The sequence below is a fragment of the Centroberyx gerrardi genome, chromosome 6, assembly GCF_048128805.1.
Source record: "Centroberyx gerrardi isolate f3 chromosome 6, fCenGer3.hap1.cur.20231027, whole genome shotgun sequence".
NCBI classification, from domain to species: domain Eukaryota; kingdom Metazoa; phylum Chordata; class Actinopteri; order Beryciformes; family Berycidae; genus Centroberyx; species Centroberyx gerrardi.
Genome location: NC_136002.1, coordinates 18,371,169 through 18,397,121, shown reverse-complemented (window position 1 = coordinate 18,397,121; position 25,953 = coordinate 18,371,169). Strand labels below are relative to the sequence as shown.

Genomic DNA, 25,953 nt, shown 5'->3' with positions numbered 1-25,953 from the left:
GCATTTTGCACAGGTGTGTGTTTAGTGTTGTGTTTTGTATAGGCGTGTGTGTAAGGACGCAGTTAAGTGTGTTTGAATGATTGCTCAAGTATAATGTAGTGTGTGTTGTGTGCTGTCACGGCTGTTTCCTGATGGAGATCCGGAGTGAAGCCAGTTCCGGAGAGTTAAATTTATAAAGTGATGACTTGGATGAAAGGAACCCAGAATTTCCAGCTCATGCTGCACTGTGTTTTCACAGTATAACTAGATTTAGTTTTAATTTCTGTGCAAGTTTTAAGTTTGCATTCAGTAAAGGGAACAAAAAATTAAGGCGCAACACTCGCTCAGTAGAAAAATATAGACTCTATTTATTGCATTAAAAACATGATGTTCCGGCTGTGATGGCCTTCACCAGATGAATACATACATACGTATGTGACAAGCATTTATAGCATTAGGTTAACACAGGTGACAGACAATTAGGTTGATTACAGGTAGTCCAAGCAAGCACAGTTTGAGCACAACCTAGTTCTATCTCTTCACTCACTCATGATATGGTACTTTGCCTTTTTGATGACTGAAAGCTATAACCCTGATCTAGCTTAATTCATCTTGTAAAGTGTTGTTTACAACCTGTGATAGCTGTGTTTCAGAGCTCAATACGTGTTTGATCTGCATTTCCACAAAATACCATTTAGCCTTCAGCAACAAAGCACTTCACAGTAATGTGACACTGTGAAGATAATACAGCTGCACGATGATAATACAGCTACTTGTGATCCAATCCTTGACTCAGCCAATGCAGACAGACAGGCTCTCACTCTGCACCGCTGACCCCTGCTAGCTGTGCTGTGGTGCATTAGCGCAGTGCGGAGTCGCTACTTTATCATAGCCAGCAGGAAACAGGAAGGGAGCAGCCAGCTGCAGGGTCAGAGGTCAAGCTATAGCATGAGGGGGAGGGGGACAAAAAGCTAGTGTCCAGAGAAAGGTTTGGCTTGTTGCCTTGGTAATGGTTAAGAGTGACCGTGAGAGATGGAAAAGGGAGAATATTGCAGACCTGTGGCGATCCAGTGTGAGTTAGCAAGCCTCGTTCTCTGTATGGCTAAAGCTCACTGACTCCACATCCTCCTTGGCACAGCAGCTGAAATAGCAGCAACAGTTGTAGGGGAAGGCTATTGGAGCACTGGCTACTGCCCAGTACACACACCAACTACAGAGCTGGCATTGTAGGAGGGAGAGGGACAGAGGCGGAGAGGGAGGGAGAGATGCTCAAACAGATATTGGCTTACTCTTACGACTTGTGAGACTGGATTTGAACCCGTGTCTCAATGAGAGTTTTGAAACAACTTTCAGCTTTTCATTCTGTCGCAGTCTCTCTCCCATACAGACTCAAATACACAGGGAAGGCTCATACACAGAGGCATTTCTCGTGCCAGAGACAGCTGTGCCACCCTGGGAGCTTGATGCCATTCACGGCACGCCAGTGTTCGCTTTCACAGCATTCTCTCTTTTTCTCTCTCTCACTCTCTCCCTGTCTCTCTCTTTCTATCTACACATAACACCCAGAACACCCTGCGATTGGCTGCTTCAGAGGTGCTACCCACTGTGTGCTCCTACTCAGGATGCTGCAACCAACACGCTGAATGTTACCCGTAGAAATGTAATGGACAAACCTGAATTGTGTCGTCTGTGAGATACATGTATAATACTATAGCTATAATAGCTTTAGCCTCCTAAGGTCACACAATTTCAGAGCGTATTGCGCCCACTGAAATCGTGGACTCAAATGTAAATCTCCAAGCTTACTATTAGCATTAGTTGATAAATTAGAAATGAAATTGAGTTGGGGGGGTTTGGAGTGAGGAATTTTTAAGCTTGAGGATTTAAGTAGCCTCCATTAATGTTACAAGTGCAGAGATGAGGGGAGTGGATAAGTGGATTCTTAAGACAGTAAACTAGCCTAGATGTGGAAATGAAAGCTTTGAGTAAGGGGAAGATTACTGCTACACACAAACTTGAGCGAGCGGATAAATGACTTCATACGATTACGCTGTAGATGAAAGTACAGCATGGGGGAGAAGGGGGGGGGGGGGGGGGGGGCAGTTGTAGCTTAGATAAAAGCGCAGACTCGAGAGAGGGTGACAGGAGAATGGATGAGACTGCAGCTTTAAGGCTCAGTAGGCCAGTAGGGCCAGGAGGCAAAGGAAACACAGGAGGACCTCCCGCTGAGATGATAGCTGTTGAAGAAAACAGTCAGAAATGCAATGTCATACAGGGAATTCAAAGCTCGTCTCTCCAGAGATGACACTGGAAAGGGAAGATGTTAACAAGCAGGGCTGCGCGAGCTCTATGGGGAAAATGCCTAGAGGAGCTTGAAGGTCTCATTTTCCATGCATCTCTGGTGAGGGTTGCCCCGACTTCAAAGACGTCAAATCACTGAGTCTGGCTTCAAGTCTTAGCTGTAGATTTTAAGCGGACAGAGCAGTTCAACAGACTAGCCAGCCAGCTACAACGCTAGTCACTGTTGGAGGATCATTTTACTGCTGAGAGGGTAAAAATATAACCCTTCATTTGCAAGCTGCCAATGTAGACCTTGCATTTTCTCTCTTCCACATTCTTGTCTGCACTCTCTTTGATATAAACGATCATCCTAGCAAGCACTTGCCTGTTTTGGCAGGGTCTCAACATATACTGATCTTACTCACTGTATTGCATCCATCCCCCAGTCGCTGTCCTCCTTGCTCATTCACTCTTTCCACTCCTCCCTCTCTGCGCTCATAGGCTACACAGTGTAGTGTGGGGCAGCTGCGATGTAGCCTCCCTCTCATTGCTCTCTCTCGTGCATGTCAATTCACCCGCCCCGAGAGCCAGGCACAATCCCCCTCTGTGCTGCCTCGTAAATCACCGCTTTCTCTGCATAACACTTCTAATGCTCTGCTGGGGTGTTAGGGCATGGTGGCATGGTGCTGCTTCCTCCTCTCCTCTCGCTCATATTCTCCTCCGTTATACTCTCCTCTTCTCATCTCCTCTCCCACTCCCTTGTTCTATCCTCCTCTCCTCGCTACTCTTCTTCCTTTTTTCCTCTCCCACTCTTCGCAACTGGAATCAGAGCTATATACTGGGATGTCTTAGCCTCCACCTCTCACTCACTGTATGTGTGTGTGTGTGGGCGCACGCCACTCCGTTGTCCCCCGGGGCTCATGACTATCTCTGTATTGTGGAGGCAGCTAAGGACAGTTATCAGTAGGAGAAAACACAAAGGAAAAACCCAACCTCTTGTGTAAAATATCTTATCTCCCACTCCTTCCCTGGCACCTTGAAGCCTCCTCTGTAAGCTACCATCAGTTTGACTACATATTTTAGTAATTATAAGTTGTCAGTTATTCTTATGGAAGTGTACAGTCTGCAGGAAAACCTCTTGTTTCTCTGAAGAGGTGAGGCCGAGCATGCAATTTGTGTCCTGACATGTGTCTGTCTGTTGATAAGTTGCTGAGTTCGCCTTGTGGAAAAACAAGTGAAAACTAGCTCAGTGTTAGTTTCAAGCTCGCCACCTGTTTTGTCTGTGACGCTAACCAATATAAAAGCTTAAACCCAAGAATATAATGTAAATTGTACATGTAAAATTTCCAATAATTCCCAGCATCTAGGTAAAGCTGATGACGACAATCATGCAAATAACAAAAATCAAGACCCAAGGCAACCTGCTTAGGCCTATATATGATTTTAGTCTTAGTGGGGTGAATCTTGGTGCATGACATCCACATTACGCTCTCTCTCACACACTCTCTCAGACACAGCTCCCCTTGAATCCACGGTTATTTCAAGGCTGCCCACAGAACGGAACAGCAAAAAACCAAGTGCCATATGATGTCAATAAGCATTCAAATTAATGGAAGTCAATGAATATTGTCCCCGAAATATCATCCTTACAGACAAACCAACATAAAGAAGCTCTCCACCTAATGGCAAGCTTAAAAACATCAGCAAGTTTGTATGTCCTAGAACTGATATTCTGCACAGGAGAGGTCTCCTTTGCAGAGCGAAAGGGTAATTGCAAATATATTATCTTTTTTTATTAGAAAAGAGCACAGTTGCAGTGTTAAAAGTTAGACTTTTAGAAGTAAAGTTGATATTTCTTTATCTCACAAACACCTCTGCTTTTTCCTTTTCCTGTCCCCTTCTTCCTTCTCCTCCTTCCTTCCCACCACCGTCCTTGTTTCTCTTTCCCCCCTCCTCTCTTTTCCCTCTATCCTTTTTCCCCATTCCTTTATTTTGGATTTTGTCTCCTTCGTAAAGCTGTAATATAGGGTAACAGTACTGCAGTCACAGTGCACGATAAAGATGTTGAATCTCAGACTCTCCCCACTGCTCTTCTCTCCCACAGACGGAACCTGACCAAGCTGTCGTTGATCTTCAGCCACATGCTGGCTGAGCTGAAGGCCATCTTTCCCAATGGTCTGTTTCAGGGAGACAACTTCCGCATCACCAAGGCAGACGCTGCGGAGTTCTGGAGGCGCGCCTTCGGGGACAAGTGAGTCCAATTACTGTACATATAGAATACTATATTATGCCAGTGATCCCCGACCTGGGGTCCTGGAACCCCCTTGAGGTCCCTTGAGCAGGTTCCAGGGAGTCCCTAGCAAAAGGAGGATTAGGTTAAATTCACTGTGTTAAATTCACATTTACTTAATTCACTAGACCTTAGCACAATGAGAGAATATGTAAGTGGCAATTCTGATCGGAGGTCTCACTCTCCTCATTCTTACCTCCCCTTAGCTACAGTAGACACAGACAGCAAACATCTTAGATCAACTTAGATTAGGTCTCTGGGACAAACCCGGGGAAATTATATGTGGGTCTTTGGTCTAAAGCTCATCTCCCCTTGGGGTCCTTGACATGAACGTTTGGGAACCCGTGTATCATACCATCAAACATTCAAACTAAACCACTAAACAGCCTAGATTTTCTTTGCGGCGGTATCAAAAAATAAATCCCCAAGTACACATAGCTAAGTCAGTGCACACTGTATGCAGCCATACAGGAAATATGGTATAATTTTAATGGCTGGAATTTCCCAATACTTACACAATAGCTTTCCCCATTTATCGAATAACAATGTGGTGGTTAATGTATCTTACATCTTCAGGGGGTACTGACCCAGGATGTGGTCGTTATTTGGGTATGGCAAGGTGTGGCACTTGGCATACCTTAGCCTAAGTGAGTCCAAATTTCATCTTGTTGTTGTAATTTAGAGTAACAGTAAAGCAAAAAATCCCCACAAATTTTGTGAATTGATGCCCCTGACCAAGGACTGTGCATACTGCACTGCAGAACGATACAAAGGGCCAAAAGACCCATTGTAAAACAGCTTTACTCATGATGTTTAGTTTCTATTTCGATTTGCGCATGGGGATGTCGTCATGTGCTGTCGTTGTTGTGGTGTATTACAGGACCATAGTGCCTTGGAAGGTGTTCCGTCAGTCTCTCCATGAGTTCCACCCCATCAGCTCCGGTTTGGAGGCCATGGCCCTGAAGTCCACCATAGACCTCACCTGCAACGACTACATCTCCGTCTTTGAGTTCGACATCTTCACCAGGCTATTCCAGGTAGGGAGCAGGCGTGTGTGCATTCACTTACACACACACACACACACACACACACACACACACTCACACTGCACCTCGCTCATTCTATTATCATTTGCCTTGTGAGTTAATGAGAGGAACACGCAAAGAGAGAGAGTGAGAGATGGAGTGAAAGAGAAAACAGAGACAGAGAGCAATTCATAGCAGTCTATTAGCCATGTTGTAGGAAACAAATCTCGTTTTAGCAACACATAATGAACTTTAGCTCATCTGCCACATCTTTTTTGGGCTAACTCTGTCAACTTGTTAAGAGGATGCCTGCTGACTTATTCACACTGTCAGATGGGACCGAGGTAGAAACTTTTCCCCCGCTCTCTTTGCCCCGTAGAGAGAGAAATGTTTGGTACATTGCAATGCTTTTAACCTATTTTAGTTGTTTCATTGGGGTTCTGTTGTTGCTTCATTTGGCCCATACAGACCTGTTTTTTTGTTTTGCTTTGTTTTTTTCACTTTAACCAGCTAGAGATTTACACTGAGATCCTTCTCAAGGACCCTTGTCATTATGTGTGCTCCCCAGATTACTTTATGAAAACTAGAGAAGGTCTAGAGAATAGAGAGGTTCAGAAATTGTGGAACTAGCACTGAGACCAGAATCCCTTCTGGACTAAGCAGGCCCATTGGGGTTGTAGAGCGTTGGTACGTTGTCAGTCTGTGAGTTGTTTTACTTCGGCAAAACCTGAATCTGGTATTCCATGTTGCGATGATAAACGTGAGGCAGCAAGAAGCGACCTATTTGCATTTGGAGTATGTGTATTTATTTGTATGTGTGTGTGTGTGTGTGTGTGTGTGTATTTATGTGTGTGTGCATGTGCTTCGCAATACTTATCAAGGTCCCTATCCTCATCAGCATGTCAATGAGAAGAAAGGAGGGCGGATAAGAAGAAAAAATAGAAAGGACAAAGGAAGGGGAGGGCAGGAGGCAGGTTTATCAGGCATCATCCTCCAGGCTAGTGTATAGTGCCGGCAATTAGTCTCAACACTGTAATTAACATTGTACTGAAGGAAAAACAATGAGGCGTTATACCATGTCATATCTAAACCTATCTCACTGCTCTTTACATTATCTTTACACCAGTCCCATATGGAATAGTGTATGCTGCTTATTCCCTTGATAACATTATCCCTTGCTACTCGTGTCTAAGGCGTGGACAGGCTTAATGAAGCTTAAACAGATTATAGGCCTACAGACATTTCCTTCACACTCCCTCGTACAGAACAAGCCCTCGTCTTTATGTCCTCGAGCTCTGAAGAGGAAGTGAGCCTGTGGCCATTTTGAGCTCCGTTTTTTTTGTTATTGTGAAGATACCTTCAAATGTCCCTCATTACATGCAGTGTCTTTAGGCCAATTCATTTGATTTAATTGGTGAATAATTTAGATCAATTTCTTTAGTAAAGCTTCAAAGTTTAACAGGTTTAGGGTGAATTGACGTGTCTTATGAAAAATAATTCTACTGCTTGTTAAAGCTACACTAGGCAGCTTCACATGTTGATGGCTCCAAATGTCAGTGAGAGGTAATTGAATACTTTGAACTTCCATACCCAGTAATCATGTAACATGATGTAAGTAAACTGCACACAGCACGCTTTTGTTTCCCAACTTGGCCAGTCTGTGATCGCTTTATACCAGAGGGACGAGATGCAAAAGATCTAACAATGGTGAGTCCAGCTTTCCTTGGACGGAGCGCTCGCTCGCTGCTGTCGACGAGACCGCTCGCATTTCGCTCTTAAGTTTCGATTTGTCATTTCCTGTGAGCAAAGAAGCGTACATAACCGACAATTTCATTTTGGCAAATAGGGCGAATCTACAGGGTTTCAAGTAGTGGGGATGGGACTCTCTTCTCTTTGCAGTCCCTTTTTCATTTAGGCTGATAAGACAGGTGTATTTTTACATAAAGAATCTTGCCTAATGCAGCTTTAACCATGGCTGTGACCTTGCAGTTCATTTACAGCCTTGTGTGTGTTAATTCCACTTCCTCACACACACCAGACAGACTAACTGTGGTGACAGTAGTGGTGGTGGAACCACCTACTCACTAACACACTCACTGTGGTGCTTTGGATTATTTATGCTAATGTATCTACAGTATTACCCCTTTTCCCCCTTGGGTCAACTTGACTCAGATTTGGGTCAAGTAGGATTGAAAGAAACATACAACCACTTCAGAAGATTGCATGAGGCTGTTTTAGATACCAAATAGGAAGGGTTTGCAGTTATATATAATAATAATAATAATATAATAACAATAATCAGTTGCGTTCATTTAACCTACTTGATTCTGTGGATCCAGAAATGCCAGATAAGTCGCATGCAGTATAAATTACAATTACAATTTCCCATTTGGCAGACGCTTTTATCCAAAGCGACGTACACATGAGATTTTAATACAACACAAGCAAGGATCTAATCAGGAGAGAACAACGAGAGTAAGTGCCATAAAGCTAAGTTCTGGTCCAACAGGACATAGGTGCTACGAGGCAGTGCATAGAGGCAGATAAAGAGTTGTTTTTTTGGGGGGTTTTTTTGGTTACACAGTCCATCAGGTGAGAAGGTGTTCACTAAAGAGCTGGGTCTTTAGCCTTTTCTTAAAGATTGAGAGGGACTCTGCGGATCGAATGGAGTTTGGTAACTCGTTCCACCACCGAGGAACCACAGAAGAAGAGTCTGGCTAGAGACTTAGGGCCTTGTTGTGGTGGCAGCACCAGGCGCCGCTCTTTGGCAGAGCGTAGTGGGCGGGAGGGAGCGTAGACCTGAATGAGGGGGTTCAGGTAGGTCGGAGCCATTTTGGTTGCTGCTTTGTAGGCAAGCATCAAGGACTTGAACTTGATGCGGGCAGCAACTGGGAGCCAGTGGAGGGATATGAACAGCGTATAGTATAAAGTGTTTTACATTTTAGACCTTTCTACATTGTTTGACCTAGGTGAAAATGGCCATTATATATAAATCACACTGATGCTCGGTACACAGTTGTTTTAGCGTCATCCATGATTCACTATGTTTCTCCATTACTCTGCTCATGCTGTCATTGCAATGTCCATTCACTCACACATCCGATGACTCACTCTCTCTCTCTCGTGTGTGTGTGTGTGTGTGTGTGTGTGTGTGTGTGTGTGCGTCGTGCAGCCTTGGTCATCCCTGCTGCGGAACTGGAACAGCTTGGCAGTGACTCACCCGGGGTACATGGCCTTCCTCACCTACGATGAGGTCAAAGCACGGCTGCAGAAGTTCATCCACAAGCCTGGCAGGTGAGACACAGAGAGTGACATAAACACACACACACACACACACACACATCCTACAATTCATACCAGATTAGCCTATTGTCAAAACACCGGCAGCGGAGAGGTTTGGTGACATTTGCTCCATGGTGTGAGTTCATTATAGCCATGACTCGGCACATTTCTCAGCACAATGCGTATCTTAACTGGCCCTGCCCTCGCTGTCAGAGCCCAATGTCTTCTGATGAATTCTGTTTATCGCCTATTATTAGTTTCTGTACGCACATGTTTTGGCAGTGTGAACATTGTCACCATTGACACTTATTGTTACGTAAATAGCTCGTCAGTCACAAGACCATCTAAGGCCTGCATGTATGCTTGTGCACACGTACACACACACACACACACAAACGCACGTAAGCAAACCCTTGCTTGGCGTCGGTACAGTGACAGAGAAGGCACCAGTTCAGTCTCAGTTCCACTTTCACATGCCAGTTATGCTATGGTGTGTGTGTGTGCGTGTGTGTGTGTGTGTGTATGTGTGTGTGTGAAGGATCCAGTGCAGCGTGGTACTGGTACCTAGCATCAATGGCCTGATTGTACACAGAAAGCTGATGTCACCTCTTAGGCCCGGCCTGCACAGGGCCACGTGGAGAGCAAAGCAGTGCTACTTGCTGCCATTCACACTTACCCATGCCCTATTACCAAGAGGATGTTTCCATGCATGTTTCAGACCATGTAGTTGCATTTAGAGTTATTATTTTTTAAGATACGCCACCAGTCAAAAGTTTGGACACACCTGATTGAATGTACTATGTTTTTCATTATCTTAAAGCCATTTTGATCTAAAAGCTTATGCTTAAATGCTTGAAATATGTTTCTTAGACAATTACAAATAGTGAAGTTTATGCCTATGTATGAATTTCTTTCCAAATCCTTTGCTTTTCCATCAAGGTAAAGGGTGGCTACTTTAAAGAATCTAAAATATAAGATAGTTTAGATTTGTTTAACACCTTTTTGGTCACTGCATGATTCCATTTGTGTTATTTCATAGTTTTGATGTCTTTACTATTATTCTAAAATGTGGAAAATAGTAAAGATAAAGAAAAATGTTGTGTGTCCAAACTTTTGACTGGTAGTGTTCATACAGAATACTTTAAAATAACAGGTTACTTACCATGCACAATTTGCAGGGACACTTTTCACCGACTCATTTCATCAGTTTCTTTGGGCTAATTTCATTGTTTTCAGCGTGTGCCAAGTGTCACAACATCCAACATATCTTATTTCTCACGTCTCTCTCCCCAGTTATATCTTCCGACTGAGCTGTACGCGGCTGGGCCAGTGGGCCATCGGCTACGTGACGGCAGACGGAAACATACTCCAGACCATTCCCCACAACAAACCTCTCTTCCAGGCGCTCATCGACGGCTTCAGGGAAGGATTGTAAGTTCAGCTGCACCTTGTTAGGCATCTTTATATCCATCATTTTCTTTCTTTTTTAGAGGTCTCTATTTTCTGTTCTCCTCCAGCTCTGTTTTTTTCCACTGTCTCCCAGGCTCGTTCTTGCTCTTTATTTATGCAGTTTTAATAGATGATCTCTCAACCAATCGTCCTGTCGTAGTCAGGGCTTCTCTTCTGCCTCCTATTTCTCCTCTTCTCTCCCCACAAAGCATTCATTTCTATGTAAACTATGCAGCTTTGTTTCGCAGCCCACGATTGAGTCTGCCTGTCGGCTCTAAACCAATCCAGCCATATCATATTGCTTGTTCCCATCATTCCACTGTTATCGTAAGCAGAGTGGAGATGTTGGTTTGTAATGCTCTGCTCAGTCAGTGGTTTGGCTGCCTGGCGTAATACTCGTCTTTTTATGCCAACGTTGATTCCTTTGTTTAATGAAAGCTATGGTTGGCCTGTCCAAACCTGTAATCAAATGCTGATTTAAACTGGGAAAGCTTATACAGCACATTGCCTCTATCTACAAAACATTTATCAAAAGGCAATTATAGCATCTGACCCATTGGTACAATAATCACGTACATGCATCGTTATGGCGATGATGTTAAAACAAGTTGTCAGATTGAATGAATGGACTGAAGAGATGTTGTCATCACCGCAGCCTGCTAAGTGTACATGCAATATAAACATACCATATAGTAATAATAATGATAATAATATATAATATTATATATAATAATATTATAAATTATATATAATGCTGATAATAACAATAAAAATGCCTTTCAAAATACCCAAGGACACTTTAAGGGAAAGTGAATAGTGTGTGCGTGCGTGTGTGTGTGTGTGTGTGTGTGTGTGTGTGTGTGTGTGTGTTCCTTCTAACCCTGTGTGCCCCTGCATCTGCAGCTATTTGTTCCCTGACGGCCGGACCCAAAACCCTGACCTGACAGGACTGTGTGAACCTTCGCCACAAGACCACATCAAAGTCACACAGGTCAAAGCACTATGTTGTAAATCATTCCCCTTCGCTGACTTCCTAGGCTGCATCCACAGGCTTGTTCTTTGTTTTTTGTTTTTTGTTTTTTGTTTTGTTTGTTTCCTGATAACAGCCGTTATAAAGTTGGGCGCCCACATACGCCTGTCAAGCAGTCGTCATCACATATATGACCCGGGGTGGGGGGCAGACGGACAAACAAACACACACAGTGTGCACAGTGTAGGCTTTAATTGTAACATAGCTTCTAAATGCACAAGGAATGGGCATTTTTACATTTTAAATTATAGTGCAAGTTCTCACAGTCAAGAAAATACCAGGTCGCAGTGCATTCCCTGTAGGAAGCAGTAGTACAAAATGTGACAAAACATCCCACAGGAAATGTGTTAGTCAAGGTTAAGTAGGTGACTAACCTAAATATATGACACACACACCTCTATTTAATATGCAAGTGTTAATATACTTGATTCAATTAGTTTGCATTGGGTTCGAAAAATCTAATTCAAATCACCTGTAGGCTAATGGAGTATACCAGTAAATACAGGGAGGAAGGCAGTGCAGAAGTCGTTTGTAATGGCAAGAAGGAAATAATTTGAGGGAGTAATTGGTACTGGAGTTAAATACCAGTGTTTTAGACGAGGTATGCTGGTATTATGACTTTAACGTTAGCTTAAGTTGTAACAATTAACTGAACTCAAACAATGTCATGTTCCCTAAATAAAATGCTCCTTACTGGCCACTATGTTGCTTTCGGTCAGCAGATGTCACGGTTAGACCCCAGTGAAAATATACTCAAATAGTAGAGTTGGGGATTTTTTAGTTTTTTTTTTAGTTTTTCAGTCAAGATGGGGTGTTTCCTTTGTGAAGGCAGTCTCCCATGGCTATAAAGCACTGTGGGAAATCCCCGAGTGTCTTCCAGTACAATCTTGATATTTGGTCATGTTAAACGACCAAATTTGTTAAATGAGGCAATCGGGCGCCCCGGTGGCTCACCAAGTAGAGCGTGTACCATATAAGGCTCAGTCCGTCCCGCAGCGACCCGGGTTCGAGTCCAGCCCGTGGTCATTTTCTGCATGTCCTCCCCTCTCTCTCCCATACCTTCCTGTCTCTTTCTCACACTATCTCTGTCAATAAAGCATAAAATGCCTAAAATAAATCTTAAAAAAAAAAAAGAGGCAATCAATTTAAATCTGTAAAAAATCGGCATGTCCAGTTGCCCAACCCAAAGCCCTTATTAGCTCATATCAGACTGATACTCTGAGAGGATCTTTATGAACAGACTCGTTTTGTTTTGGCATAAGATTGATCACCACACACTAACTTGGTCCCCAGGCTTCGTGCTGCAGATTGTTTTAGGCACTTTCAAAGTGGTCTCAGCTGGTGTCCTGTGATGATATTCTGTGTTTAAGCGCTGAAAGCTCATAGTTGTCTGTGTTCTTTTTCCCTTCAGGAACAATATGAGCTGTACTGTGAGATGGGCTCCACCTTCCAGCTGTGTAAGATCTGTGCCGAGAACGACAAGGACGTGAAGATTGAGCCCTGCGGTCATCTCATGTGTACCTCCTGTCTCACTGCCTGGCAGGTATGGGAGTGGGTGGATGGATGGTTTTGTGTGGCTAGGTGGCTCAAAGTTAAGTGTCATAAATCACTGTTGAACCGTTCAACAGTGCCTTCTCATCCAACTATCTTTCCAGGGGCAACAAATATATAAAAGCAGACATAACCTCTCTCATCTTGGTGTCCTCTTACATCTCCCTTTCCATCTGTCCACCAGGAGTCGGAGGGCCAGGGAACGGGATGCCCGTTCTGTCGCTGTGAGATCAAGGGCACGGAGCCCATCGTCGTAGATCCCTTCGACCCCAAGGACAACAGCGGGGGCTCCTACGGGGGCTGCAGGGGCATGTTCGGGGCCGAGGGCGCCCCCTCGCCCAGCTACGACGACGATGAAGACGACCGACTAGAAGACCCCCACCTCATGATGAGCAAACTGGCCTGTACCAAGGTAAGAGTGAGGAAAGACGAAAGGGATCTCCGTTTCCTCAAAGTTTCCCGGTGGTTGCCATGGATAGAATGCTGTGATGCTTAGCTGTTTTGAAGCCGTTTCTGCCTCTGGATGCACCCCCACTGTCCTCTACTCTCTTTCTATTCTTCTGAGAGAACCATCTCTCCACAGTTAACACACTCTCTGTCTTGCCCTTTTTTATTTTTAGTGAGCCTCAAGCTCACAGCTCATATCAAAAGTCTTTCATCTCTATCTTCCAAGGTGCCAAGGTAGCAGCTTCCTTTGTGCCTGTAGGTATTTGATGTACCCTATCCTACATCTTTAATGTGCCTCTGAGAAACTGTCTGTGCATTAGTCTGCTTATGGAGTATGTGAATGCCTGAGATCATACACACACTTTGATATGGTCCCAGGTATTTCTTTGGCTTTGAGTACTGACCTGGCCCCTTTCTCATCCTTGAGTAACTCTATAAATGTACGTGTATGTACTGTGAAGTACTTGGCGGTATTACACACATATCTTATATTTTGTGTTGAGTTGGGTTTGTCTCATTGTGGTGAGGGTGAAGGGTAGTGATCATTTTAGAATTCAGCAGCCATGGAGCAACAAGATAAGAAGTGTACTGCAATATATTCATTTTTTTAAATGTGTAACACTGCTGGGCTTACATGAACAAAGCAACATGGATGGACAATATTGGCTGCAGCAGGAATAGGATGGACATCAACTGATCAAGTGTATCATGAAAAAATGCTGTTAGGCAAATCTTGATCACCTTAAAATGTTGCCCTTGTGTCTTAACCTGACTGTTTGATCAGATGTGTTGTGTGTGTCCTCCAGGTGGAGCGTCCCCCCTCACCCATGTCCATGACGCCCCAGTCCTCTCTGCCCCCCGTGCCTCCCAGACTAGACCTGCTGCAGCACAGACCTCCCAACCCCCCCGGTGCCTCCAGTCCAGGTGTCACCACCAAGGTAAGAGCCTCGATACACCTACTGAACATACACCACCAAGTTAACACCGTACTTAGGCAAGAGAGGAATACGATTTCTACTCTCAGCCCTTTTAAATGTGTTACATATACCAGACATTGATGTTATCGCATATTGCTCTTTTACATGTAGAGATCTCTAGATAAGAAACTGGAATTATCTGCAGATAAGAAATTAGATTCAACTTGGGTATTACTCGTCTAAGTTGCTTATATTGTTGATTATGGTCACAGTGGTCTTGTTGCTAAATGGATTTTTTCCAGCACTAAAAATGCAACACTGTGTTTGCTTTGATTTCACATTAATTTTGTATGTAGTCTAAAAAACTCTCCCTCATCCCTCCCCTGCAGGCGGCGTCCCACCACAAAGACAAGCCTCTCCCCCTCCCCCCTGCGCTGAGGGATCTCCCCCCTCCTCCTCCCCCAGACCGCCCCCACTCCGCTGGGACGGGCCCCGACGGACGGCTCCAGAGGCGGCCCTTACCCTGCACCCCCGGGGAGCCCTCTCGAGACAAGCTGCCCCCGGCACCCCCCAACCGCCCCATGGCCGACTGGAACTCCAGGCCTGTTCCCAAGGCCCCCACCTCCACCTCCTCCTCCTCTTCCTCCTCCTCGTCTTCCTCGTCCACCCAGGTGTCCAGTCTGGGAGGGGACGTTCGAGGAGGGGTCCGAGAACTGTCCAACCGACACTCCCTCCCCCTGGCGCTGCCCTCTGCCCTAGACACACGCGCGGACTCACAGAGGAACAACAGCTCCCTCAGTCTGGACCACCAGCTGGTTAGAGGAACTCACACACACACACACACACACACACACACACACACACACCTAGCTGTGGTTTGGTTTGATTGGTAGAGTCAAAGGCTACATGTACATGCACACAATAATGCAACTATTAACCAATTGTCTGAGTAAGACTATTGTGACACTTCCCCACTTCCCCTCCAGTTTACATGTGACATTTGGTTATTGCAAGTATTGCCTTTTTTAGCAAGTCACCTCTGAGCTCAATCACCAGCTGCACATGCACAACTTAATCACACTTAAAGAAATGCGATTAACATGTATTCATGTTCTGAGTGGTCTCTGTTAATGCAAATAAAGTCTGAGTACCGTCACTGAGATTATGCTTACTCTATGAGCATGATCACAGTTAAATAATCAGTGTTTACATGAGTCCTGCCTTATTCACATTATTATATTAATTGCATTACAATCATATTTTTTGTGTGCATATAAACATGGTCACTGAGATTTGTCTTTGGTTTCTAGATTTTGATTGTAAACATATCATTCACTTTAACGGTCTGAGATTTCTGTGTCTGCTTCCTTTCCAGAGTTTTGCCGCAGCAGCCGGTCAGGAGTACGACAACCCCAAAGTAAAACCCTCAGCCTCAGCCAACGCCATCTACACTTTGGCAACCAGGTACTTCACCTGCTCTTTCTCTCCCTCCCTCTGCCATTCTGCACCCCTCTTTTTCACTTCTTTTTCTCTTTATGGTGTTTTTTTTTTTCAAATATGTTGATTATATATACGGGCCACCTGGGTACTTGAGGAATACAGTTAACTCACTAACAATACACTAACAATACACTCAGTCTCACTAGATGCCTGCTTTTGTTTCAGTTTATGCAATAAGGTTATGACAGATGTGATTGTACCATGAAGGGTGTGAAGAAAGCAAAGAGTTTCCAAGAGGGTGAAATTCTAGAAAAACAAAGGGAGGGGAACCACCTCTCATGCAAAGTGAAACCATTAATTCAAGCTAGCAGTCACATAAATGACATGTAGAGATTCTGTACAATCCCACAGCAAATTTGCGGCAATGATGTAGACATAAGACATAGACATAATTAATTTGCAGTTTATTTGAATGTGATCTCAGCTCAACTCAACCTTTAGCAAACATAGCTTATTATAGCATGTCTCATGTTATTGAGACTTTTTGACAAGCACCCTATCCCAAGAAAAAGCGTCTTGTTGCACTCGTACAATACTAGAAAATAGCTTGTAGCATATTACATACAATACTGTACAGTTGGTGGACAAAATAACAAACATGTAACAATATGTGAACATTAAGCACATAATAAGGAGTAGCTCCACCCTTTGCTTCAGAACAGCTTCGGTCCTCCTTGTTATACTGTCATATAAGTCCTGAACTGTGTGAACTGGGATATTGAACCTTTCTTCAAGAATGAAAGCCTCCAGTTCTTTGAGTGATGAAGGAAGTGGAAACCTCCAGGACGCTCCAGGACTTCCTATAAAGGTTTAATGATGTTTAGATCTGGTGATTGGGGGGGAATGGAAGGTGTTTGACTTCACTGGCAGCCCTGACCTAAATACCAGCTTTGTGAAGCTCACAATGTACAGTTTTTGTTGATACTGTGTCACAGAGGTGTTGATGAAATTGTTTGGTATTTTTTGAGGTTGTAGTTTTGCAGTTTTTAGCATCCATCCCTGTTGGTGAAGTTCCACTTGCAGCCACTGTTCCTCTTTGCCATTGCAGTGCGTCCATGCTTGACATATGCTGTCAGGATTTTTTTTTATCTTCCTTTCCCCTGCCGCATTAAACAACTCTGTTTTTACTGTTTGAACTGATGCCCCCATAATTTGGGCATCGGCTATTTTCCTTTTTAGTACCCTGTTGCTTCATGTTGCTTTGAGAACTAGCACATAAGAGTGGTAATTGTCAGAACACTTTTAAAGCTGACGCATACTGCTAATTGGCTTTCAACTTAATGTGACTCGCCTGTGTAGCTGCCTTTATAATTCTGATTTAGTTAGTTCAGTGTTTGTCCTTTTTCATGTGCTGTTTGTTATTTTGTTCTTACATATTCATTACATCTCAATAATGAAGAGATGTGGTTTGTGAAAAATGACTTTTACCACACCATAATGAAGCTTGATAGGGCCCAGCTGTAGAGGAGTCTAAGTCTCACCTCAAATGACTGACATGAATTTGGCTCTTGAAGACCATGGCACGGTAAAAATTCATATAAAGGTTGTGGAACAGTAAATATATCTATACAGTACATACCTAAGGAAGAGTGTTTCCACTGGAAACATGTTGCCCTAAATGTGTATTGTAAAGCCATATTTACTGCTCCACAGCTTAAGTATGCATTTTTATTCATGCCACTGTTGGCCGGTAAATTCTTTCGTTTTTGCATGACGAGTGTTTCCCCTCCGCTTATTTTTTGTTTTATCTTAACGAACGTCTAAAATAAAAGGTAACCATTCTTGGGGTGTTTGTTCGCAGACCGTCTGCAGCCCTGAGGCCAGTGACAGGAGAGGAGGCCGCCGACAGTGACGAGGAGTCGGAGTACATGATCCCCTCCTCTCGGCCCGTCCTGCCCCTCGCCGCGGCCCCACCTGCAGTAGAGACGCCCCCGGTCCTCAGGCCCCCGCAGCCTCAGCCCCTAGCACCCCTCCAGACAGACAGACAGACCCAAGCGCTCAACTCACGGTATGCATAACACTCCACATACCCAAGTCTTGCAACACGTCAAGTTGATGATGACATACAGTAGTTTTACCGTCATGGGTGATGGCCTGTTGTCAGTATTAAGTCTCCTCTGAGTCCTTGTGTCAATGCAGGGCTTTGTCTGTTATTATTGTTGTGTTATTGCTTTCATTGGTGTGCTAGGCCGACACTGGCTGACCTAGAGGATGGACCTCAGATGTATGAAGCCATGTACAACATCCAGGCCCAGGCCAGAGACTCAGGTACTTTGACCCACTGCCTTTAGAACTGACTTGGATCAGGTGGGAGGAGGACATATGGGTACAATGATTGATTTTCATATACTTTGCTGTGATTGTCTAAACTTTCCGCTACTTTGTACTTTGCTATGTGACAAACACAATGTAGAATTATTTACAAATGCTGTTTTGACGCCAACCTCCCTACCTGCTGTACCACCCTTCAGAGATTCACATTCATTTGTGTAACCTCCCATTTAAAATTACACTCTTGTGGAATGAAACTCACTCTCACCAATCACTGAATCTGCTGAATATGAAGAATTTGATTCCAAAATAAGATCTCCACCATCTGAAAAAATTGCACCTACTCTTACAAAATGAGTGAAATTAAAGCACATTATGGGTTACAGTTGTCACTCATCTTAAGACCTTTGCTTGCGTTACAGTATAGTTGTTTTAGAGGGTAGAATTTTAGGTAGTGAAAATATTCTAATTTGCATATATATAGTATTTTGGAATGAAACGGGTGTTTGCTGAATCTCCATTTAACCACATGTGGTTCTCTGTGCATCAGATAGTGTTTTACACACTAGTGACCTCTCCTTGTTCTCCATCTCTCCCAGATTATTCTGAGCTGCCCCCTCTGGCGATGACCAACGGCCCCCGTGACCACACAGCTGAGGGAGAGGAGGAGGAAAACGGCTACGACTTCCCCAAACCCCGACTACCGCTGGCCCCGGCCCGACGGACCCTCTCAGAACTGGGGGGCTCCTCGTCCTCGTCCTCATCCTCTTCGTCGTGCTCGTCCTCTACGGCTCCCTTCAGCCGCCTTTCTATAGATGCAGACGCTGGTGCTGCAGCACGTAAGTCTCTTTGTCTCTGCGGAGCCAGGGCCTGCTCCTTAGTGCTGAAATGATTAGTTGATTAGTCAGTCGACAGAAAACTAATTTATTATAATTGTGATAACTGATTAATCGTTTTAGTTAATTATCAAGTAAAAATACCAAACATTTGCTGGTTACAGCTTCACAAAAGATTTGCTTGCTTTTCTCCGTTTCATATCATAAAATGAAGCCCTGCACTTTTTTTGGCAGCTAGTCAGACTAAATAAGCTATTTTATTATTATTTTTGATATTTTATAGACTAAATTATTATTTGATTAACTGAAAAAATAGACAGATTAATCGATAATGAAAATAATCGTTGCAGCTTTATTGCTTTTAATATGCAATATCTTATTTTGACAAAATCGCTGAAAGTAACCACAGTTGTTCACCATAGTTTTAGCACTAGTTCATTCACTGAAGTGATTGCTTGATGGATTTTGATCATAATTTACACTCGCGCCCCGTTTCTCCAGCCTTCTCAGAGTCGGTGGAAGCCCCGGAGAGACCTCCCAAGCCCCTGCCCAGACGAATCAACTCAGAGCGTCGACCCAGCCCCGTCCCGCCCGTCCCCGCCCCACCCAGCGGTGGGGCAACAGGAGGAGGAGCCAACCCCCAGATCAGTAGCGAGATCGAGCACCTCATGAGTCAGGGATACTCCTACCAGGACATCCAGAAAGCATTGATGATTGCACAGAACAATATCGAAATGGCCAAGAATATCCTGCGCGAGTTCGTCTCCATTCCCTCCACCGCACATATTCTTACATAGCACACTCCTCGTGTTTCTTTCTCGCGCGTTCACGCTCTTGCCCTAGCTTGGCCCAGCCTGGTTGGGTTCAGGTTGGCACAGCCCAGCCCAGCCCGACGCCCATCGCCTGCAGCACTACCTCCAGTGCTGGCTGACGCCCCTGTGGATTTTTAACTGGCTGTCTCTCTAGCGAGCTCACAGCTACCGTGGGACTCCGCGCCCTGCACTCCATGCGCTTTCAACAGTGTCTGGCCTTGTTAAAACTGCTCCAGCAGGCCCCTTCTTTCTCAAGAACATCTCTGCGGGACTGAGTGAGCGTGTGTGGAGCGATGGCGGGACGCCACACGACGCAAGACTTTTCGTACGGATCCTGGGAAGGCCGATTCATACGTTCCATTTTGAAGCCTCTTGCCGAAAATGTAACCAACACCTCACAAATAAAACTAAAAATGTATGTGTGTCTATATGAGAATTTAATATATGAGTAAATATATATTAAATGTGTGTAATATATACGTACATATACAGTATGTGAAAATGATTTCAGCTTTGAGGGTCGCTGTTAGTACAGGCGATATGGGTAGACAGGGACCAGGTTAGAGGGGGATGTTTTGGCCCTTCTATCTGACTGAGGGATGCCTATCCATGGGTGCTTTCGTCGCAAAGAATAGACTGTGGCGAAGTACCTGCGAGGAAGAGGAAGAGTCGGGAGGTCTTCCTCAGTCTGATCTGTCTGTCAGCAGCAGCTCCGAAGACACGCAGCCGAGCTTTTTCAGTCTCTTATGGCCTTGGGTTAACGACATTGCTTTGGTACTTTTTTTTTGTTGTTGTTTTTAAAGAAAAACATGCGTGTTTGTCGTGTTGTATTTTTCAAAGTAGCATGACGTCGGTTTCAGGTCTGGACTGTTGCCTGGCAGTGTGTGTCTTTGAGTGTGTATGTGTGTGGGTGTGTGTGTGTTTATGAACAAGCGCACATGTGTGCGTGTACTTTGCAAGGAACCTCGCACCTGCCAGACCTAATCCTCAAGGCCTGTTCTCAAATTAACCCCTCTTCTTGTACAACATGAATGTGGAAATTACAATACAGTAGTATACTCCTATTCAGGCTCCTGCTCTGTAAACGTACTACTACTCTAACTCATACGGCAGGACCTAGTGTAGCTATAGAGCCTGGCAGTGAGCTTTAGAGGACGTACTAATGTTGACGACCCTGCAGTACCAGACAGGCTGCCGTTGTGTGATCCGTGTCGGCTGAAACTTTCTCCTTCTCTCTTCCTCTAACTCATTGGCTGGTGTGGGTGTCTCTGTCTCCAGCCCAGTCCAATGTTGTGAAACAAACAAAAAAAAAAACATTGTCATTGATTTACTTTGATAATATATTATTGTAATATGATCATAAATATTGTTATTATAATTAATTCAGAAGTGCTTCACTGCTGCTACTATTGTTAGTGCTAAACAATTAAGCCTTAAATGTACATTTGTGAATATTGTGTTTAACCGTCATTCTGCTCTTTAAAGTGACAGTATCATCTGTGTCTCTCCAGTCCGTAATGTAGCATACTTGAAAGTACAAGCAGCTTGTGAGTCTGCGGCCGTCTCAAGCTGACTCCTCTTCAGTGTTTTAAACCTTTTTATGATGTTCTACAGGTTAGACTCTGCATAGCAACAGTCATTTACTTTATTCAAAGCAGGCAAAATGCATGGAATATGGAAACTAGCCATTTTGTTGTTAAGTTGGGCATCTGTTGATATCCGTTTGCTCTCTCCTCTGGAGTGTGCCCCACTGAAAGGGAGTGACCACAGCGTGGTCGCTGAGGCTTTTTAAACGTAGGCTCATGGGTTTGCTGGCCCACCCCCGCGTCTACATTTAAATCAGTATTTGGGCCAACTGTAAGAACTAACTCAGGAATAATATGTATCCGAACAAGTGGCGTTCACCCTGGCTGTCCCAACTGGAGTAGACTCCTCACCAGAGAGTAGATTACGAAAGAATTAACAACACATTGGCACCGATGGCAGTTCGCCTGCTACACCCGTTCATCCATGCACAACCAGTAGCCAAAAATATCCGCTCAATGAAGTCACACAAGTAGCCTATTACTTTTCACATTATACACTTGCACATTTTACTCATTTCCAGTGTTCACAGAACTAGAGACAGCAGTTTAATTTCCAGGTACTATGAATGGATGGATGAATGAACGCAAGGAGCTTTGAGGTACATTGACTTCAGCCTCTCCCGGCATATGAAGAATGTTGTTTGGGCGGGGGTGTAAATCATGTCAATAGCTTATCAGCCCTAGCTTATACTGTATAATGCTGTCCATTGACTGGAACATATCTCTCTGTGCTGACTGGCCACACTCTAGTTTCTTTTTCTGTTCCTAGTTGCCTTGAGAAACTTAATGGAAAAACTTTTTGAATGCATTATTGTGATGGATAATGGACGGGGGAGGTTTGTTTTGAAGCAGCCCCGGTCCCTCCAATCATGAATACTGTACCAATGTTTTGTTGATGTTTTGAGGAAGCATGTATTATTTACCTTTCTTTGTTTTGGTTTTCGCACAGTATACCAATTTGTGCTTTGATACTGTCACTCTAAAGAAAAACAAAATTGTATAAAGTTACTGATATAAAAGAAATGGCTATGTTTTATTTCATTTTGCATTCCTGTACATGTATTTTGTTCCAAAGGTTTTGTTTACTTCTGTGAATAATTCTGTGAGCAGTGCCATATGTTTAGAGTTATTAGCAAGTTCCTCACTATGTGTAGAATAAGGCCTTGTTTTTGAAGAGAGTACGTAGGTATTGTTCCATACCTGTTGATCTCTGACGGCAAGATGGTCCAGTATTGCTTGCATCAGTCTGTCCTCTCTGCCTCATCAGTGGCATCGGGCCTCATCAAAGAGTACAAGTGCTGATCTATTAAAAAGGCCTCAGGTTCCTTTAAACCACCGTAGTCATAGTTACCTGAAAGGTAAACCAGATCCTAGGTCAGGACTCGCCCTCACAGATGCTTGATGCGCACCAGCCCCGTTGCAGTAATAACCCCGCTCCCTTTGTTGGGGTACTTCAACTTTCTACCAGGAGAGGGAGCCGTTGTTCCATGTTGCCATGTCGCTTTTCATCAGTAAAAAGGCATTTCATTAACTTTTTGATGGTTTTTAAAGCTCATATCACTTTGGAAGTATGCACAGTGCTGTTAATAAAATGATAAGCAAAAGCCCTGATTTGTCTCTCTTCTGTATGAATATGTTCGAATCTCTTTAGCTCGGAAATGTCAGTACACTTTATAGACTTTGAAAATAAAGCAGGCAAAGAGTTTAAAGAAATAACATTCATAAACCCGTTTTAGAGCACGCAAAGATAAATTCAAGCACAAGTATAAGCAGAAAACAAAACGTGTGATAAAGTAACAACTAGACACAATAAGTGTATGTGCATGTTTGTTGGGGCTGGGATACACAGTCCCGTGAATAGTCTCTTAACGGGATTTAATTAACAAAAGTCCACTCTGTATTGGTTTATGTGTAGCAGTGGTTGCAAAGAGAAATTGTGGTCTGCCAGTGATGAGGATAAAGTCTGTTCAGACAACAGTCCAATGCCGAACGACTGAAAGTGACATGGTGAGGCTCTTCTGTTGGCAGTAGAGACGAGCATCAGAAACCAACAAGCTCTACAAACTCAATATTTGATTATCATTTACTATGTTGATTAAACATTTTGTAGCTGCATTATCTCTGTAATTCAGTAATGTGATTGGTTATTTTCCTTATGGCTAAATATCATGCAGTATCACTTATTTTCTGATGGCTCAAAAAATGTATCTTTTTTTTTTTTTTTTTCCAATATGAGTATAGATTTGCCAACTTCGGCCTTACTTTTCCCTGATAAGGCGAAAAACAAAAGTGGGATTTGACCGTCCAAACACCCTGCTGGTATTTCAAATCTGCATCAAATTTCATCCATTTTCAAATCTGCTGTAGAAAATATTAAATTCAGTTTAGACAACAGTGAAAAAACAAGAACTGAGCCACATATGGTCATAGGTATAGCATGTGATGTATGTATGCAGGTGCAAACCCATAATAAGAGTCATGGGTTAGGGGAAATAACCAGCAGTGTGTGAGTTTAACAGTAACAGAATTGGACTGATATATTCAAATTTCTTTGTTCTGGTCCGCAGTCTGGCACAGGAAGGGCTTCTATTTATGTAAATGATGCTGGAGAGTTCTTACTTTCATTTAACAATCAATTTTTATTTGGTATTTATCTTCAAAAATTACTTCACAAACAATGGATTTGTTTGTATATTGGTTTGAATGTCCTGACATTAATTTTACATTTTACAAATCATAAGCATTAAAAGGCATTGTACAGGTTTCAGAAATCCAGAATGATTTAACATTGGTAGTTCTCAAAAACAGCAAAACAACAGAGACTAATAGAGGGTAAGTACATATGACACCTGTACACAACTGAGCACAGAGAGCGGCTTGATTGTTCTCATAAATTACATATTCACCTTTTTTCAAATTTCATATGCATATCTAGATTTCAACATATTTTCTATTTGTTCCTACTTGAACCTCAGTTGTAATCATGAGTGTAGAACAAGAGGCACTTTAATAATCTGGGGCTGACAGACAGAGGAGACTGTGATAGAAAAAGTGTCAGGGATCCAACAAACTATTTCAAGTAAATATTCAATGGATGAATGACTGAATTAATGAAACAGAAACATGTACAGTATCTCTCCTCATAAGGTAGGCTATTTCATGCCATGACCCATATCTACCATGGACCAATCATCTGTTCTACCTTCATACGCCTAAAAAAACACACTAGCTACGGCAGTATGTTTCATTCACATACAGTCACATTAAACAAAACAATTGTTTCACATAGGAGAAAAGCAACAACAAAATCGCATAAAGGATAACCACAAAGAAATCAGTGCACTGGACATTAAATGTAACAATTATAACTAATGGTACAGAAGGTGGGGTTTGCTGCTATTCATGTAAGCCTTCAAATGCAAAGCTGAATTTGTAAGGCACACATAAATTGACAACTAAAGATGTTGGCAATGCGTGAACTCTGCGTGTGCTCAAATACACACAAACGACGTCAAAACTAGACAATTTGTGGAGGAAAGAAAAAATAAACCTAAAGGCAACTACAACAAATGTTAACCCAGAGTGTATGAAAGGAAATGCCAATCCTGAACAGATTATTCACCCGTCTCTGACAGAAGACAAGCCACAAAATAACTTCTTCCATACACACAAACAGGGGTCAGGTACTGTATAGACATTAGTGCCAGTGATTAAATAAAAGCTATACAAAAAAAAAAGAAAAACTACAACAAATGTGAAATGATATGTGATTAAACGACCCACAAGTCCATTTTCAGAACAAAAAGGCTACAAGGTTAGTACTAGTATTTGGTGCAGGACAAGGTTGGAACTGGCTGTGGGGGAGCGGCGGCGCTTCAGCCCAGAGCTTCAGTGTACAGACTGCAAAACAGAAACGATAGACAAAAGAATGAAAACAGGAGGGCTACACACAGCTAAAGCTCTTCTTTCTCTCTGTGAAGAGCACCAAAACAAAATAAAACACTCTCTGGTCGTGTATTTTTGGTTGATTTTTTTTTTTATCAGGTTATTTTAAATAAAGAAATATATACACAGATTATAATATATACACTTGATAAAGAGCTGTTTCAGGCTGCTCTTCAGTGATTGCTTCGCCTGAGGTGGTGGTGGGGTATAAAAACAGTCCCTGGTCATTGTTGTGCTCTAACTATGATCAGCAGTGTGCAAGGCTCATGTTCATGAGGACTGCAGTCTAAGGACTGTCCATGGAGGTGGGATGGTGGGTATATTGGTAGAGTTATGTCATGGAGTTTCTCACACAATGTCCAAGTAGCTCGAGTTGCATAGCAACAAAAATGTTCTGGGATGTAAGTACAGTAAGCAAAAGCTGCGGTCGGGAACAATTTGAGTCTCGACTGTCTATCATGAGATGTTAACCGATAGAGAATCGAGCCCTGCCACGACATAACTCCAGAATAAAGCGCTCTGGTGGGAGAGACAAGGCATCGCTGGGTCTGAGCCTGAGAGAGAGAGAGGACAGGAGAGAGGGACAGGAGCAGCTGTCCGTCCGTCTGCAGCCGCCTCACACAGCCTCCTCACTTCTGCACGTCCAGGTACTCATCACCCTTTACTTCAGAGGGCAAACACAGACACAGAAACACACGCAGAGACAAAGGGAGAGGGGAGAGGGAGAGGGAGAGGGAGAGAGAGAGAGAGAGA

At 43.4% G+C, this 25,953-nt stretch overlaps 2 protein-coding genes across 5 annotated transcripts in view; one reads left to right on the top strand and one right to left on the bottom strand.

Moving 5' to 3' along the window:
- cbl (Cbl proto-oncogene, E3 ubiquitin protein ligase) overlaps positions 1–22,859 on the top strand; it is a 38,411-nt gene extending 15,552 nt beyond the window's left edge. The window contains exons 3-16 of one of the 2 annotated variants that reach the window (XM_071900665.2): positions 4,364–4,510; positions 5,430–5,586; positions 8,747–8,868; positions 10,150–10,287; positions 11,209–11,296; positions 12,747–12,878; positions 13,071–13,298; positions 14,140–14,271; positions 14,640–15,065; positions 15,626–15,714; positions 17,552–17,758; positions 17,939–18,018; positions 18,621–18,860; positions 19,359–22,859. In XM_071900665.2, the coding sequence (XP_071756766.2) occupies positions 4,364–4,510; positions 5,430–5,586; positions 8,747–8,868; positions 10,150–10,287; positions 11,209–11,296; positions 12,747–12,878; positions 13,071–13,298; positions 14,140–14,271; positions 14,640–15,065; positions 15,626–15,714; positions 17,552–17,758; positions 17,939–18,018; positions 18,621–18,860; positions 19,359–19,654 (2,482 nt within the window). In that variant the 3' untranslated portion in view covers positions 19,655–22,859. The remainder of the gene's footprint in view (positions 1–4,363; positions 4,511–5,429; positions 5,587–8,746; positions 8,869–10,149; positions 10,288–11,208; positions 11,297–12,746; positions 12,879–13,070; positions 13,299–14,139; positions 14,272–14,639; positions 15,066–15,625; positions 15,715–17,551; positions 17,759–17,938; positions 18,019–18,620; positions 18,861–19,358) is intronic. The other variant, XM_071900666.2, reaches the window with a different exon arrangement.
- Positions 22,860–23,874: 1,015 nt separating this feature from the next.
- mcamb (melanoma cell adhesion molecule b) overlaps positions 23,875–25,953 on the bottom strand; it is a 36,880-nt gene continuing 34,801 nt past the window's right edge. For all 3 annotated transcript variants that reach the window (XM_078284372.1, XM_078284375.1, XM_078284373.1), the window contains one exon: positions 23,875–25,864. In XM_078284372.1, the coding sequence (XP_078140498.1) occupies positions 25,862–25,864 (3 nt within the window). In that variant the 3' untranslated portion in view covers positions 23,875–25,861. The remainder of the gene's footprint in view (positions 25,865–25,953) is intronic.